The sequence below is a fragment of the Narcine bancroftii genome, chromosome 5 (genome assembly GCF_036971445.1).
Source record: "Narcine bancroftii isolate sNarBan1 chromosome 5, sNarBan1.hap1, whole genome shotgun sequence".
NCBI lineage: Eukaryota > Metazoa > Chordata > Chondrichthyes > Torpediniformes > Narcinidae > Narcine > Narcine bancroftii.
This window is the reverse complement of record NC_091473.1, coordinates 250430414-250448877: the sequence shown is the minus strand read 5'-3', so window position 1 is coordinate 250448877 and position 18464 is coordinate 250430414. Positions and strand designations below refer to the sequence as shown.

Genomic DNA, 18464 nt, shown 5'->3' with positions numbered 1-18464 from the left:
ATATACATAAATATTTTGGAATGATTTCGTTCATCAATTTCATGGCCTGAAGGAAGAAGCTATTTCCTTTGCAGTTCTGATTTTGATGCTTCTGCACCTCCTTCTTGATTGTAATAGATCAAAGATACTGTAAGTTGATGGAAAGGGTCTTACATCAATCAGTTGCCCCACATTTATTAAGATCCCTTCAGCTGTCGGGGTTTAAAATTCCATTTCTGTTGCCTCTCTCTCTTTCTCTCCATTTCTCTCTCTTTCTCTCTATCTCTCTCTTTGTCTCTATCTCTCTCACTCTCTGTCTCTTTCTCTCTCTCTCTCTCTCTCTCTCTCCCCCCACTCTTTATTTGGATGCTTTCCTGTTTCTTGCTTATACTTTGAAGAAAGGCTCAGGCCCAAAACGTCAGTAATATATTTTAAGCTCCTATGGTCGCTGAAAGACCGGCTGAGATCCTCCAGCATTTCTATGCGTTTATACTACAATCACATTGTCTGCAGACTTTTGTGTTACTCTCTCTCTCTCTTCCCCCAACCCCGCTTCTGATCCACCTCCATTCTTCCCATTTTTGTCTCCATTTCCACACACACCCACACTTCAGCCCTCATCACTGATTGTCATTCCCCACCCACTCCTAGTTCTATCTGCCCATGAACCACCATTTTTACCCATTATTGTTCCATCTGCCTTCGATGTCAGTGATTCCCATTATCACTCCAAGTTATCATATTCCAGCAATGGCAGCCTTTACATTCCTGTTTCACACTCCAGCTTCTGTGTCTACCTTCACCTGACCCTCCCACCCCCCCAAAAAAAATGCCTCCATACCCCTCTTTTTCCCTCTTTGCCTCCTTCCTCTTATCACCCACTGCTCTTCATCTTCTAACTCCACTCCTCCATCTGGTTCCTTTTATCCGTCATCCTTCACCCCTTCTCATTCCATCTATTGCCTCCCTGTCTCATTCTTCCCTCCACCTGCCCCTTCCTCTCTCATTCCTGATGCAGGGTCTCAAAGATTCCTTCGCCCCCACCCCCTCACCCTTGCCCACAGTTGCTGTTTGGCCTGCTGAGTTCCTCTGCAGTTTATTTTTACCTCGAGATTCCAGCTTATGCAGTCCCTTGAGTTTTCATTGTTTCTGCAGTGGTTCTACAGACTTAAACTAATTCAGTTTTACTCTCTGAAACGGCAATGATCCAATGTCACCTCTTTTTGTATTCTAGCATGAGGGATACTAATGGAAAAATAAGGTGGAAATGTATAAATCATAACCTTCTCAGTACAATTTTGTTTCTGTATCTTTCAGGTGAAGGGGATGCATTACAGTGTCCAAAACATGCAATCTTGGGAGCTAGAGTGTTGGTAAGAATTCAATGAATTTCTCAGTCTCACTTCATAAAGTATAAGCTGACCCTGAGTTACATTAGAGTTCTATCCCTGAGAACTGACTTAAAAGTGATTTTCTTTCTTGTCAGTCAGAAAAAGAGGTTGATTGACATGAACCGTTATTAGTGGGTACACAAGAGAGACTGCAGATGCTGAAATCTGGAGCAAAAAATCTGATTACTGGAGGAACTCAACAGGTCAAGTAGCATTGGTGAAAACAAAGTGAATTTAGTTCTCATTTATTAATCTTGCTTATTCTCTTCCTGGCAGTTACAATGGTGTAAAATCTGTATGCCCCACATACAATGGGTAGTATAGGTGGCCTTAAAGTATCAATGGAGTTAACATTTCTTTGAGAAAGTAGTTTACAAGTGTCAGTGGAAAAAAATTGCCTTGTCAGTTCCAAAGATAATCCTTCAAGTGGATTTCCACTGTGAACCAGCATCAGTGTTCTTAAAGATAATACAAGTGCTTTGTTGCTGCATGTTGTATGGAGAAAGGGTTTTTTTGAAAACGAATTGTCTTTTGCCAATTCTACAACTGAAGGTGTTATTTCTGAAAAATGCTTAAAAAATTTATGGATGAATTTGCTTGAAGTCAGAATCACAAGCCATGGATGCACCTGCTTGAGTTTGGCCCATGTCCCTCTAAACATCCTATCCATGTATCTGTTCAAATAGTTCTTAGAAGTTGCAACACTGCTTCTGGCAGCACATTCCACACACTCATCACCCTCTGTGTAAAAGAGTTATCCCCGAGGTTCGTATTAAATCTCCCCCCACCACCCTTCACCTTAAACCTATGTCCTCTGGTTACTGATTTCCCCTCGTCTGGGAATAAGACTCGGTGCATTCTCTCAATCTATCCATCTCATGATTTTTTTATACCTATTTTGTGAGGTATGTGGCAGAGAGACTTTCCTTTTCACTAGTGCCTATAGTTCACAGAGCAAACCGACACTATCTGAGTACCTGGCCCCATTTCCCCATCTAAAGGCCCCTCTTGGTTGTCTGGCTCACATTGATGTTCACTGCTGTTAATCTCCATCTGAATTGCTCAGCTATGGCAGCTTGTATTTGAATAAAGCAGAAGCGTTTTCTTACATAAGCGGGAGCTAGTTGTCAAGCAATCGGATTTCCACTTTATGTATGAAGATGAACAGATTTCAGATTTATTGTCAAGAGTACATACGCATTACAATCCTGAGACTCTTTTTCCTGCTGGCCTGGCAGATTTACCCCTTATGGGCAGTGCAAAAAAAAATACACAATGTACACATGCAAACAAATAAAGAACTGTTAACAGATAATGAAATGTAAACAAACTGACTGTGCAATACAGAGAGAATTTAAAAAAAAATAAAGAGCACAAGTAAGAGGCCTTAAATGAGTCGCTGATTGAGTTTGTTGTTGAGGAATCTGACAGTGGAGGGGCAGCAGCTGTTCCTGAAGTTGGTAGTCCGATGGTAGCAGCGAGAACTGAGCGTGTGCTGGCTATTGTGGATCCTTGATCCTTTGATATCTTTAACATCTTGCCTCATCTGATTGGCCCTGTTTGGCATATGTCCAAACGACCAGCAGTTGTCCGATGTAGTTTTACATCCGTCTCAATGAAGGGATTTGACCTGAAACTCTGACCATTTCTCCTCTCTCTCTCCCCCCCCCCCCCCACCTTACTGATGCCTCTGAACGTCTGCTTCCTCCCGTCAATTGTTTGTCGTCCAGATTCCAACAGCTGTGGCCTCTTGAGTTTACATCTGTCCAATAAAGACAGCAGTCTCTTCCATGGAGAGTTGCAAAGACTTCAATTAGCAAACTGTTTCAATTATTTGGGGCCCTAATCTCTTCTAAGAAGGGGCAGAGGCTCCAATTTAGATGCCTTCTCAGTAAGCATTAACCATGCAATATGAAGTGGTGTTATAGAAATTACTATATTCAGAAAATACTAAATAGCTTTTAAAATTTTATTTCAATTTAGATATACAGCATGGTAGCAGGCCATTTTGGCTCACAAGTCCATGCCACCCAATTTACACCCCATTAACCTACATCCCTGGTACATTTTGAATAGTGGGAAGAAACCGGAACCCATGGGGACCATGGCTTATATTACCCAAAAATTGCTTACTCATAGCTTATCACTTTGAAAAAATGGATTATTTTGCATCAAGGCTAGGCCTCTGACAGTCTGTAACCAAAACATTATGTCAAGGCTAGGCCTCTGAAGGTAGAAACTCACGTGAATAGGGTGGTGAAGAAGGCTTTTAGTATGCTGGCCTTTATCAATCATTGCATGGAATATAGGAGTTGGGAGGTGATGTTGAGACTGTATAAGACGTTGGTGCGGCCTAATTTGGAGTTCTGTGTGCAGGTCTGGTCGCCTAATTATAGGAAGGATATAAACAGAGTGGAGAGAGTGCAGAGAAGGTTGACCAGAATGTTACCTGGATTTAAGCATCTAGAGTATAGGGAGAGATTGGACAGATTAGGTCTTTATTCTTTGGAGCGTAGAAGGTTGAGAGGGGATTTGATAGAAGTATTTAAGATTATGAAAGGGATAGACAGAGTGGATGTGGATAGACTATTTCCGTTAGGAGGAGGAAAGATTGAAACAAGAGGACATGAGTTAAGAATTAAGGGGCAGAGGTTTAGAGGTAACATGAGGGGGAACTTCTTGACTCAGAGAGTGGTAGCCGTGTGGAATGAGCTTCCGGGAGAAATAGTGGCGGCGGAGTCAATTGTATTATTTAAGAAAAGGTTGGACAGGTCTATGGATGAGAAGAAGATGGAGGGTTATGGGCATTGTACAGGGAGGTGGGACTAGAAAGGGGTGTTTGGTTCGGTGCGGACTAGAAGGGCCTAATGGCCTGTTTCCGTGCTGTAATTGTTATGTTATGTTATGTTATGTTAAGTCAGAAGATGCACCTGAAAGCTGCTAGGGAGAACATACAAACTCCTTATAGAAAGCACGGGATTTTAACCCCGGTCCTGATCGCTGGTGCTGTAATAATAGCATTGTACTAACCATGCCATGTTATTGGTAACACTTGAAGATGATTAAGTCTTGCATTATCTCAAGCGCTTTTGTTAAACTATTGGAAAACCTCAGGCATGATAAAGGCCTCTATATGGTGAAAGCAGTATCTCCAACTAACCCAGAGATAGTGAGTGGATAATCTTCCTGTTAATTAGATTTGATAAGCATGTTGCTTTAAGAGACCAAGATTGGCTGTGGAGAACTTATCCTGCTTTTATCATGAGATGTTGCTATAGTTTCTCTCATAAGTTCTGTTTAAAAAAAACAAGGAAAGTTGGCATTCTTTGCCATACAAAGTCAATTGATTGTTCATACTGTTGTCTTGACCCACCTTTAATCCAATGGCTGACACAGTCACCAAGAGAAATTCTGCTATAAAATAAATGTGTGGCCCGTTATAATGTATTGGGGTCCATAAAAGGTTATCGCAAAAAGAGCGGGGTCGCGCTAAATCAGGGTTCAAGAATATCAGCATTCAAACTGATTCAATTTTTAGTAAACAAAACAAATAAAAACATTCAAGAATATTAGCTATCATCTTTTACAGTTTATTTCTTTAAAAAAGTGATCGAGTGTTCCTTGCTTGATCTTGGCTGGTGGCAATACTGTTGGCTTGGCTTGAGCTTGGCTGGTGGCAATACTGTTGGCTTGGCTTGATCTTGGCTGGGTGCAATACTGTTGGCTGAGCGAATTTCTCCTGACACTAACACTTGAGAAATCCCGTGACAGCATTGAAATCGGTCTTCCCATCCATTGCTAGTGTGGATTTGCTTATCAAACCTCGGCTTGAGCTTTGAAAATAGGACCAGAAATTGGAAGGCCTTCTGAGTGAGCTTGGACTAACCACTTGTACAGGGATTCATCAAGGCTGACATCTTTGACTGTCTTCAGGCATTTGGCTTTTAGCCCTGCTTCTTCTTCAACTTTGCAAAGCGACGCTCGTAACTTTTCTTCTTTAGATTTCCAGCTACAAAGTGTTGATTCCAGTGTCCCGAAGTCTCGTGCAACTTGAGTTTGACTTTTAGTCTTGATTGCATCGAGTGCATAAAGCTTATCTTTTACAGAAAAATACTTTCTTTTTCTCGTAGCTTGTTCCATTTTGATCTAACTCAGCAAAAAAACCTTTCAATTCCAGAAAGAGCCAAAAAAAAAGGTCCAATGACACATTGAGTTATATCCAAATTTGCGTTAAATGAGGTCGCGTAAAATCAAGGTTTCACTGTGGTTGAAGGTTCATTGTGATATCTTTCCCTTCAGACTACCAAAAAAGGCTTAAAGGTCTTTAGACTACCAATCAACCTGTAGCAATTTTCTCTTTACAGCAACACTTCTCTGGATGAAACCAACGTGGAACTGTAAAAGAGCAGAATGAGAAGTAAGTCTTTTTAAAAAAAACTTTACACCTAAATAACCCATGTGGATGTGAAAACATCCGAAGTTGATTGGTACTACAGTGTTACACTGTTCAACCCTCTGGGGTCACCGGGCTGATGACATCATCAACTTCAGAGACAGAATCAGGAAGACATATTCCAGATATCTAACATTGACTTCTTTTTTTGGAAAATTTTATTTATAATTTTTCATAGAGGGTCTGTACAGTCATATACCGCATACTGCCAACGATGGCAGTTCACAATCTCATGTGCATGTATATGTACTCCTTTTCTCTATGTCTGTAGATACAAGCCCATGTCATTACCCACCCTCCTCCCCCATCTATAAAACTAAACGATTCATTCATACTACAATGTCAATAAAAATAACACACATTAACATCAAGAAAATGAATAAAAGTACAAATAATAAAAAAGAAATGGCTCCACGGACGGCTTCCGGGTCGGGGATCATTCTTGACTTTCCTTGATCGGGATCAATGCGGGAGAGAGGGAGCCACAGCAGGGAACGGTAAAACAATCACTTCCATGCCCCTATGTAGTGCATGTATGGCTGCCAAATCTTCCGAAAGGTGCTGTACTTGTTTCTCAGATTGTAAGTTTTTTTCTCCAGGGGAACGCAACTTTGCATTTCCTTGTTCCATCACTCGATACTAAGAATAGAGTTGAACTTCAAAGTCACTGCAATGCACTTCCTGGCCACCGACACTGCAATTCTAACATCGACCTCTAGTTTCCTTTAGTCTGCCCTTCCCCCCCTTCCTTCCACCATCCTATATCTCCTTTCTCTAGCTTTCTCTTTTTCTCTCTCTCTCTGTTCATTCTTCCCTCCTCCCCTCGCCTTTTAAATCAGATGCCTACCTGCTCGTACTTTGAAGAAGGGCTCAGGCCCAAAACGTTGGTTCTATATCTTTACCTCCTACGACTGAGTTCTTCCAGCATTTCTGTGTTTTTACAATAAACAAAAACCCTTCCTGCCCTCATGAGTAATAGATCCGAAAGCATTCTGTCAAAGAACAGATATTTGGTACCAGGCCAATATTTAGCTCTCAGCAAACATCTGATTCTTATCACATTGCTGTCTTCCAAAGGGCTGTTTGTACAAATTGATTAATTTTTTTTATACATTTCAAAAATAGCATTTAAAAAAAAGGCTTAATGGTCTTTCCACTAGACATATATTTTATAACTGCACATACAACTTCAAAATTGATGCATTGTGGAAACAAACATTGGAGGTGATTTACCCCACCTCCATCCTGTTTGTCCATGGCCTCATGCACTGCTGAACAGTGTATTTAATGTCTCTTTTCAATTCATTTGTATACTATTGTGGTTGTTAGTGAAGTTTTTTTTATACATAAATAGGATGGGTTTAAGAGATATGAGCAGGCAGGTGTAGGTGGGACCTTTTTGGTTGACATGGGTTAGTTGGGCCAAAGGGCCTTTTACCACGCTATACGACTGACTTTATCTGTTCAACTGTAGCAAGTAAAGATTTTGGTTCATATGTACATTGTACAAAGCTTATGACAATAATCTTTAAGCACTTTTTATTATGGTGGGAATTCCCCATTAGTTACAAAATAAATAAAAACATCGAACACTACCTCAAGCTTACTCTGCTATCTGAACATCAGTTCCATTTAATCACCTATCCCTGACAACCTGACTTCATAAAGGAAAGGCAGCAGGTCCTCAAATTCTGTTGAGATCATTCTGTTTTGGGTGACACAATTGGTGTAGCTGTTAACGCAATGCTGTTACAGTGCCAACGACCTGGACCAAGGTTCAAATCCCATGCTGTCCGTAAGAACCTTGTAGGTTCTCCCACGTCTGCATGGGTTTTCTCCTGGGGCTTCGGTTTCCTCCCGGGGGGGGTTATAGGCCAACTGGGTGTAATTGGGGCAGCATGGGCTCATGGGCCAAAAGAGCCTGTTACTGTGCTGTATGCCTAAAACAATAAATAGACTGACTTTGATTAACAATTATTTTCTATTCCTCATTGGAGTTAACTTCCAGTTTTCTTTGTTGCAGATTTTGTGGAATTCTGAGGTGTTTGGCTTCTGTGAAGCAGGCAGTATTTGTGTTTTTCCACATCCATTAATAATATGCGAAGATGTCATGAATGGTCACACGAAAAACATGATCTGAACTCGTGAAATAGTGCTGGCTACAGACTGCAGCTTGTCTTGATTTGCTTTAGCACTGATGAGAAGCCAAAGAATGTGGACTCCTGCCATAAAGGAAGGGATTTTTAAAAAATTAATAAACATGTGAAATGTGAAGAGGATCTTGTTTTTCACAAGGTAGCTTGAACTGAATCCTTGTGAATCCTACAGGATCAGAATCTGCCAATGGTTGGAGACATTTTGAGAAACCAAATTGGTTTCTGTAGAAGGATGAATTCTTGATGAGAAACTATTTTTAATACTAATTTTAGAGAGAAAAATAACCTAACCAATAGAATAGTTGTTGAAGCACGAGTTTAGAGACAACATATTACCGATTCACCATAACAGACTTGTGGTAGAGATAATAATCTGACTTTACCAAGTCACTATTTAATAAGCATGTCATAACATATCGCACTGAGTTCCTTGAATAATATAATTTTTGTCCTAATTCTGAATTGTCTAGTCGTTGCTAACTAACAAGAGATCCACTCCAATTCCAACTCACGTCAATGCGTCATCTTATAGCTGACCATCCAATGTACTCAAATGCTGATATAGAGTCCGAATTATACTTAATCTTGGTTATAAATTCCCACCCCGACGAGAATTGTGTTCATAAAGGCAATATTCTACAATAACTTTTAAGTCGACTTGAGTTTATATAATCACTGACAATGTTGGAAATGTGAGATTTTCCACAGGAAAATAGCTGAACAAAAATGTCCAACTCTGAATTCTACGGTTTCCTTAATTTAAAGATATTTTTTGAAAAGTTGCCAAATTACCTTGACTCAAAGAGGAACCAATGATATGATTTGAAGAGGAATTAGCTCCCAATCCCAGTGTTAAGCCCAAAGTGAGAGGCACACCAAGAAATGTGATGAGCTGAATGGATGCTATGCGAATCACTAGAGTCCAGTCAGGTGATCTCAGCGGAAATCGCAGAAATCTAACAATGGAATTGTTTATTGCTAAGATATTCAATGCAAAAGTAGGGAGGTAATGCTTCAGTTATATTGGGTATTGATCCGACTATGTCTTGAATAACAAGATGTAACATGGGTTTCCTTAGTTAAGGAAGGATGGTATTGTGTTATAAGAGTTCAAGGAATGTGTATTGGCTTAATATGTGAAACAGGCAGATAATCTTTTGTTGAACAAGCTGGACTTGCTTGCAATGGAGTTTCAAAAAGTGAGGGAGCTTGATTGAAACCCACAAGATGTTATGATGGTGGGGTTATTCGTAATGACTGTCTAACATTTCACAGGCCACTTTGAGGTGCAAGCTGACTTAGGGGTCAGTGATTGTTACACTTGTGTCATTTACATCATAATGTAATTGTTTACAGGAGAAATGTGGGTCCTGTTTTTTTTTTACACAAAGGGTGTTAGGTGTCTGGAACAGATTGCTAGGATACTGGTAGAAGCAAATATGACTATACCATTGAAAAGGCTTCTAAACAGAGAATAGAGCAATATGAATCATGTGAAGACAACAGAGAATTAGTTCTATTTGGCATCATTTTCAACTCTGACATGTGCCAAAGGGTACCTTTGTTGTTTTGTTCTATGTTCTAAGACTGTATTAATGTTCACTTTGTGATTAAACTTCCTGTCTCCTGATTTATAATCAATCATGCACCTCCCAATCCTGAATGGAATTATATCACCCTTCCTTCATGTTTGCTGGGTCCAAATCCTGGAACTCCCTTCCCAATGAGCACGGAGGTGCACCAGTTCTTGAAGAGGGCCAGTTTCTCAAAGGCTTTTAAGAGTAGGAAGTAAATGTGCTCATCCCAAAAAATTGAATAAAATGGATTTTTCCAAAATCCTGTGGCTTCATTTTCTCTATGATTGGAAAACAAACAGCTGTAATTTATAGCAAATGTTTGGGATGTTCTGCAAGGGGATGTGGTGGTTGTAATGGTCACCTCCTGATTATCCATGGTAATGATGGGGTAGTGCATCCATGTACAGTGTGAAGATAACAGAAGATATGGTAAAGAGCTTCATTTAATAAACTAACAGATCTTTGGATACAGTTCACCCTGCATTTCAGTGAGGTAATGATCCTATAATCAAGTGTCTGAATGCAATTTTACTTAACATTAACTGTCAAAAAATTGATCTAAAAATTGTTGTTTCTTTCATGTTTTTAGTTATCTTTCTCCTCATAAATTTCAGGTGGGAATTTTTGTTCTGTACCTCTAATTTGAGTTTTTTGGTGCTTTGTGAATTCCATAAGGGCAAGTTTCTATGACTATGTTTTAGGTTAAAAGGTTTCTGGCAGCATTTTCCAGTTTCTCACATGTAAAAGATTTGCCCTGGATCGCGAGATCCTGAATAGCCCATTGCTACCTCTATTTCTAACATGAGAGCTGAATAAATATGGTTACGATACAAAAATAGGGAGAGTTGTGGATAGTGAACATGGTTTTTGGGGACTGCAGAAAGATTTGGATGGCTTAGATGAGTGGGCTGAAAGATGGCAGATGGAGTTTAATATCGATAAGTGTGAGGTGCTTCATTTTGGGAAGAATAATCAAAACAGAATATATGCAGTGAAGGGGAGGGCATTGAGGAATGCACAGGAACAGAGGGATCTTGGAATAATGGTTCATCGTTCTTTGAAAGTGGATTCTCATGTAGATAGAGTGGTAAAGAAGGCTTTTGGTGTGCTGGCCTTTATAAATCAAAGCATGGAATATAGGAGCTGGGAGGTGATATTGAGACTGTTCAAGGCTTTGGTGAGGCCAAATTTGGAATATTTTGTCCCCAAATTGTAAGAAGGATATCAATAAGGTAGAGAGGCTGCAGAGGAGATTTACTAAAATGTTGCCGGGATTGCTGTGTCTAGAATACAAGGAAAGATTGAGTCAACTGGGTCTTTATTCATTGGAGCATAGAAGGTTGAGAGGGGATTTGATAGAGGTATTTAAAATTATAAGGGGGATAGACAGAGTAGATGTGAATAGGCTCTTCCCCTTGAGGGTAGGTGAGATTGGAACGAGGAGTCATAAATTAAGGGTTAGGGGGCAAAAGTTTAGAAGTAACATGAGGGGAAACTTCTTCACTCAGAGAGTGGCTGAGTGGAATGACCTTCCGGAAGAGGTGGTTGCAGCAGGATCAATGTTGTCATTTAAGAGAAGGTTGGGTGATTACATGGATGTGAGGGAATTGGAGGGTTATGGACGGGGAGCAGGTAGGTGGAACTAGTGGAGATCTCTTAAATCAGTGTGGACTAGAGGGGCCGAGATGGCCTGTTTCTGTACTGTAATTGTCATATGGTTATATGGTTTTAAATATTCCCACTTTTTCAAATAGTCCAAGCAAAGCTACATGTCTCTTGTTTACAGGGTTTTATAGTAATATTTACAATTCAGAATGACTCTCTAGAATGCAAGAAGAAGATGTAAATAATCTTAATTAAGCCTGAAAGATTTTAATGTACTGTAACAATTAATGTACTGTTACTGTAACATATATTTGTACAAAACAGCACAGGCTCAAATCCTCTGGCAAGTATTGACTTGGTAAGAGATTGCAAGATCAATTCATTCAGTCATTTGTGCTGTAGGCAGGGTGATGGCGGGGTTAATGGAAGAATTCAGTTTAAACTAGATTGAAATGGATGACTTATCTCCTACTGGCTGTTCTACAAAATGCAACTGTGGTGAATGTCTGCCAAGCTGCCTGTCTCCCCTCTGGTGAGCCTTGCTGTACTAACATTGTCTGTGCATTATGTCTACTGTTAAGGACATTCCCCTTGGATATATAACTGTATATGCACCTATTGTCTTTCATTAATGTACCATGAGTTTCTGCTAATAAAAGCCATGATTATTGTTTGACCACATCATCTTTCTCTACTTCATCAACTGGCACTTCAATTTTACTAGCAGAAATGGATGCAGCCCTCAAGCCAGAGTGGCTGATAATTGACCAGTCTGCCCCGAGGGCCAGAGAAATTTTCAACCACTGGATTGCTTGTTTCGATTACTACATAGCTCGAAGCAAATGGTAGATGAGGTGATACAGTGGAGCCACCTGAACTCTCTGCTGGGTGAGGTCCCTTTCGCTGTAACACAAGGAGCTACCACTCTGGCTATAGCCCGGGAACGTCTGTCTGCTTACTATGCCGTGGTGCTTGCTCGACACCAGTTGCTGACTAGATGCCAGAAACCCGGGGAAAGTGATGCTGCCTATCCACTGGCCCTCGACTCGCTGGCAAATGAATGTGATGTCAGGGCAGTCAATGTACAACAACACCGCAATGCCTTGAAGCTGGATGCTTTCATCAACGGGATTGACTCCAGTTTCATCCGACAGTGGATGCTGGAGACGAAGCCCTTAACCTAAGACCGGGCAGTCACTCTAGCCAAAACACTGAGAAGTGCCATGGGGTCCAGTGAAATGCTAGAAACCGAAAAGGAAACATCCAGGAGTGCTGGAACCCCAAAGGAAAGAAAAAGGCAAACTCCTGAAAAATGCTACTTCTGTGATAAGAGCTGGCACTCCAGACAGAAGTGCCTGGCTCGATTTGCTACCTGCAGCTATTGTGGGAAACTCGGCCACTTCGCTAAAGCATGTAAGGCAAAAAGTACTCCCACTGATAAGAAAAAGAAGAGAAGCACCAAGAAAATGTGTCCTGGAGATGCTGGAATGGAAGACAACTGTGAAAAGGGGGAATCTTCAGACGAGCAGGCTGAATTGACTTCAAGTGACAGTGAGGTGAGATCCCCTGAGATAGCTCAATTGACTAAAGCTTGGGGGATGTTACGGACTGGAACGGTCGACTATGAAAGGGGAGGTGAATGGTGAGACTCTTGATTGTCTTAATAGATTTGGAGTGCTGACAGCTACATCCACGAGAGAGTTGCCAGAGCCTTAAACCTACGGAGATATCCAGCGAACCGAAAGATATCAATGGCTTGTAGTGAACTTACAAAAACTGTACAGGACAAGTGTAAAGTTACTTAAAATTTGCAGGGACATTGCCTGGCATTTTGTAGAACAGCCAGTGTGGCTCTTTATTATGCTGGAGCTCTGAGACCCTGTGGTACTGGGGTTAGATATTCAATCTCAGATGAACAGAGTAGTGTTAAATTTCGGTGTGCCACTACCCACACTTACCATCCCCCACGCTAGTTACTGTGGTCTGTCCACATTAAAGATCAAAGCTCCCTCCCTTTTCAGTGATTTATCCCCCGAGTGTCGGCCGATTGGCACAAAGAGCCGTTCTTACAGCAAAGAGGATCATGAGTTTATCAAAGCTGAGACTCAGATTGCTTAAAGAGGGAGAATTGAACCCAGTAAGAGTCCGTGGCGAGCCCAGGTGGTAGTTGTGAAAAATCACACTAAGAAATGACTGGCTATTGACTACAGCCAGACAATCAACCGTTCCACGAACCTGGATGCCTACCCCCTGCCACGTATCAATGAAATTATTAATCAGATAGCACAATACAATACACTATCGACCTCAAAGCAGTTTACCACCAAATCCCCATTAAAAAAAAGAAACGACCCTATACAGCCTTTGAGGCTGATGGGGGTTATACCAGTTTAAAAGGGTACCTTTTGGAGTCACTAATGGTGTGTCAGTGTTTCAGAGGGAAATGGATAAGATTGTTAGGACGTATGAGTTACAGGGTACATTTCCCTATCTAGATAATGTCACTATCTGTGGGAAAACACAGGCTGAGCATAGCAACAACTTAAAGAAATTTTTAGCAACAGCTAAAGGACTCAACTTTATATTTAACGAGGGCAAATGTGTGTTCAGCGTGACAGAGTTACCCATTCTGGGCTACATTGTCTGCAAGGGTGAAATCCGCCCTGACCCAGAAAGAATGGCCCCCTTTAAGAAGTTACCACCCCAAAACTCAGCAAAAGCCCTTAAAAGGTGTTTGGGATTCTTTTCCTACTACTGCAAATGGGTTCAGGACTACGCCATGAAGACACGCCCTCTGTTTGACACTAAATCTTTTCCTCTCTCTCCAATGGCCTTGAACGCTTTCGAGAGAATTAAAGCTGATATTGCCAAAGCTGCACTCTCGTCCATTGATGAAGATGTCCCATTCCAAGTGGAAACTGATGCTTCAGATTGTGCCTTGGCAGGAACCCTTAATCAAAAGGGCAGACCTGTGGCATTCTTCTCCCGCATGTTACGTGGATCTGAACTTAAACATTCTTCCATTGAAAAAGAAGCCCAGGCTATTATTGAAGCTGTTCGCTACTGGAGACACTTTCTAGCGAGCAGAAAATTTACTCTTGTCACTGATCAGAAATCTGTAGCCTACATGGATAAACACAAAAGTAAAATCAAGAACGATAAGATGGCACGCTGGGGAATAGAACTCTCAACTTATAATTATGGGATCCAGTACAGACCGGGCAGGTTAAATCATCCCTCTGACGCATTGTCACGATCTGCTGCTGGTGCTCAGCTGGAGGGACTAAATGAGATCCATAGCAGACTGTGCCACCCAGGAGTCACGAGATTCTTCCACTACATCAGGGCTAACAACCTTCCTTACTCCCTGGAAGAAGTCAGGAAACTGACTAAAAGCTGTCCTGTTTGCGCAGAAATCAAACCGCAATACTTCAAAGCTCCAGAGGCCACTCTTATCAAGGCAACCTGACCTTTTGAGAGGATTAGCGTAGATTTTAAAGGGCCGTTACCTTCCAACAACAAAAATGTATATTTAATTTGAAACTTAACATTTCAATTTGGTCATTTCAATAAACAGATGGCAATCAAAACAGTTAACATTCAAGTCTGTTCAAGAGAAGAAAAGGGATATACCCTCAATAACCAGGCAATTACCAGTGTATTCAGGGCAAAAAACTGTTTGGAATATCACACTGGATCAGCAAACTACACAAAAGAATTCAACATCAGAAAACTGAGATGCTTCAAAGGCAGGACGGCTACCACAACACTATTACACCACCAGAGACTAAGGATCGAATCCGGCGCTGTTTGTAAGGAGTTAGTACATTCTCCCCATGTCTGAAAGGGTTTCCTCCCACATTCCAAAGACATACAGGATCTGTGAGTTAATTAGTCACATGGGCAGCATGAATTCATGGGCCAGAAGGGCCTGTTACCTTGCTGTGTTTCTAAATTAAATAGCTGCAAAACCAATCTATTGCCAGTGTTGACCAGCATGAAATGTTGAGGGAGAGCTGGACAAATTGAAAGGGATGGAACTCCAGTGAAGACAGAGTGGACAACCCTGGCCAAGCAGAACAGCGAGCTAAGAATCATGGGATGGTTGACCAAACTGATCCCTGATACAAAACCAGCTGAACAAGACATGAGCCCAGGTCGTAAGACCGGCAAGAATAGGTGTTCCTAACCACCTTTGATCAGCTGGAGACACACAGGACATCATGGATGCTGGAATCTGAAGCTAAACACAATCAGGGAGAGGAGCAGCGTCAGTTGGAGGAAAAAAATGGTCCAGGTTTGGGCTGAAGCCCTTTGTCAAGACCCAGGATGAGGAGAAAAGAGGTCAGTGTTAAGAGGAAAAGGTGGATTTAAGGGGGGTCCTGAGGGGGTGGGGTGGGACGGGGAGAGGGAGGGAGCCTTTTTCACATGAAAGAGGGTTTCAATCACAAACATCCATTTTTCTCCCATTGGTGATGCTCGACCCACTGAGTTCCTCCAGCATATTTTGTTTAACCTTTCATCAGTTCTTGAATACTTTTTTTTTAAATTGGTCCACAACAGTGGCCTTTCCACCTTGCCTCTGATTGGACAATCCAAGAGTACTTTCTGGAAGTCCATAGTGGCAGATTAAGGTAGGGAGAGGTAGGGAGAGTGACAACTCTGCCTCTGTGGTCTGCAGTGAAGTCAGCAAGACCAGAGCCAGCCTCCCCAACCCAGGGAGGGGAGTCAGCACCAATGCCACCTGAGGCAGGAGACCAAGGTTTAGGAAAAGCAGAGAGCCTTGGACTCCAGAAGTCCAGTGAAGGGACTCGTGACCAGCCCCAAGCATTATGGGTAGTGACTGGGACTCGGAATGATCCTTGGAGTCTAAGTATTGCATAATTGACTGTGTGAATCAATTTGCATCAGGACTCAACATGCACACATTTGTTTGTCTCAAAAGTATAAAGCACCTGGGGAACAGTTGTATGTGGATTGCGGAGGATCACGTGACCTCCCTGTCTGGACCCTATTTGGAAGTCGCATCACCTGCAAGTCAAGGTTGGAATCTACTCACCCACTAGAGTACACCTTGTCGTTGGCTCATATGAATGATGCAGCATCATCTTTGGCCAGACACCCAGCTCCCAACCATATAAATTCTTACACATGCCACAGTTCTTTCTCTCTGCTCCTTGGACCTGTCTTCGAACACTGCTCTATGCCAGATAACTGTGGACATCGCTGGAGGAGTCTTTGGTAAGGGGTGCACTACACTTAGAGGGGGACTGTAGTATTGTTTGGCAGTACTTAGCATTGAGCTGCCCCTCCCTCCCTCCCTCCCCATTGGTGCAGGAAACTGGGAGTGTCCATTTAAGTCCCCATCTTGTCAGAGAATGTTAGAAACCGTATATTATTTAACTCTGAGCTGCACCCCAAGGTACCGGGATTGGATTGTCTGCTGAAGTCCCTGTCTGGAGTACACATGTGGGAGAGGGTGGTAAGATAAGCAGCCACTGGTATCGAGGACCCTTACATCTAATGTGCCTGCTTACATCATTATAGTATTTAAGTCTTGTACCATGTAGAGCAGTGGTTTTCAAACTTCCCCCTAAACTCAAATTCCACCTTAAGTAATCCCTATGCCATGTGCTCTGTGATTAGTAAGGGATTGCTTAAAGTGGAATGTGAGTGGAAAAAGGTTTGAAAACCACTGCTTTAATCGTATCTAATTGACTCGTTATGTGCACAGTTTCATAACTCCAAAGGAAATGGGCCAATGACAATTTTTCTCAAGCAAAATGTTTCAGTAACAATTGGGTCTAGAGCAGTGATTCTCAACCTTCCCTTCCCACTCACATCCCACCTTAAGCAATCCCTTACCAATCAGTGAGCACTGATGGCATAGGGAATACTTAAGGTGGAATGTGAGTTCAGGGGCATAGTTTGAAAACCACTGGTGTAGAGGATAGGCGGCCACTGGTAATGGAGAACAACATGGATCCGATGTGAATGCCTAAATAGTTATTGTGCAGTTTGAGTGATTAACGCAGCAAGATGGCCGCTGGGGTTTCCCACGTCACAGTCCTCGCAGTGTCTTGGCACACAACACTGGCATTGGGAGGTCGTGGGATTGGGCTTTTGATTCACCTCAGTCAGCCTGGCGGGGGCCATGCACATGTTGGACCTCTCAAAACTCCCCCTCACCCTGCAGATCTTCACCCAGTGCCCCTTCTTACCACAACTGGAGCAGATGGAGTCTTTAGCAGGACATTGAGTTCTTGGGTGCTGCTGCCAGCCACAGAAGAAGCATCCCTTAATGCCAAAGGCCACTGTCATCAGGGCTGATGCTGTGTGTGGAGCCACTCTGGGAACCAGATCATCCTGGAGGGTGCCTTCCAGGTTATCAGCTCCCAGTTGGGCCATCTCCAGAGACTTGGCCAGTTGCACCTTGTCAGACAGCGCCATGCTGCCTTGCTCCAGCAACTATTGCCTGATGTACTTGGACCTCATGCCACCGACAAGAGCATCCTAGACCTGCTCGTCTTCCTGTTCTCGGGCCATCTATGTACCCAGAGTTCCTCGCAGTACTTGTAGAACAAGGGCAAAATCTTCAATGGACTCACCAGGCCGCTGCTTCCATTGTGAGAGCTGATGTCTCACTAAGACAACATTTTGGGGCCTCACGTAGTAAGCCTTCAGCCTTTCGATGGCCGATTCATAAGAAGTGCAGTCCCTGACGATTGGGAATCTTTTAGGTCCGACGCATGAGAGGAGCGCTGACCTCTTGAGTTCATCCATGGAGTAGATCATTTATGTGGCTGCCAGGTACATTTGGAAGCACTCCAACCAGTACGTGAATTCCTCCGGAGCCTCTGGGGACAGAGGGTCGATTATGAGCATCGTTAGTTTCAACAGAGCTTCCATTCTCTTTTTACTGAATAAAATTGTAGCGCAACTGAGAGCACTTTAACAACACACTTTAATTCAGTAAGAATAACACACAATAGTCTTTGGACTGAACTGAGCTTTTGGCAGGGATCCAAGGTTTTTATCGGGATTATGTGGGGGCGGAGTTGGGGGAGGAGCCAGTCATTAGGCCATCAGTAATGAATTCCCAGTTCACTACAACTTGTTAAATTCCAGGGCTTACCAGGGCTTGGGCCTACTTGGTTCGGGCTGTGAGTCAGAGCAGGCGGTGACTGGATTTCGGATGACTATCTGGAGGAGGAGGAGCTTGGAGAGAGTGAGGGGGTTAATTGGCCAAGGGGCCAATAAAAGGACGGTAAGTATAAGGGAGCGGCCAGCAAGGAAGGGCCCA

At 42.5% G+C, this 18464-nt stretch overlaps 1 protein-coding gene and 1 long non-coding RNA gene across 7 annotated transcripts in view; one reads left to right on the top strand and one right to left on the bottom strand.

The window, feature by feature from the left end:
* LOC138765175 (uncharacterized) overlaps positions 1 to 11842 on the top strand; it is a 51013-nt gene extending 39171 nt beyond the window's left edge. For all 6 annotated transcript variants that reach the window (XM_069942068.1, XM_069942067.1, XM_069942073.1 and 3 more), the window contains 3 exons: positions 1297 to 1352; positions 5735 to 5787; positions 7847 to 11842. In XM_069942068.1, the coding sequence (XP_069798169.1) occupies positions 1297 to 1352; positions 5735 to 5771 (93 nt within the window). In that variant the 3' untranslated portion in view covers positions 5772 to 5787; positions 7847 to 11842. The remainder of the gene's footprint in view (positions 1 to 1296; positions 1353 to 5734; positions 5788 to 7846) is intronic.
* Positions 4945 to 6780, bottom strand: LOC138765176 (uncharacterized). Its single transcript, XR_011358516.1, has 2 exons — positions 6671 to 6780; positions 4945 to 5765 (listed from the first exon to the last, which is right to left on the bottom strand). It is a non-coding gene; the product is annotated as an uncharacterized lncRNA (long non-coding RNA).
* Positions 11843 to 18464: the final 6622 nt, after the last annotated feature.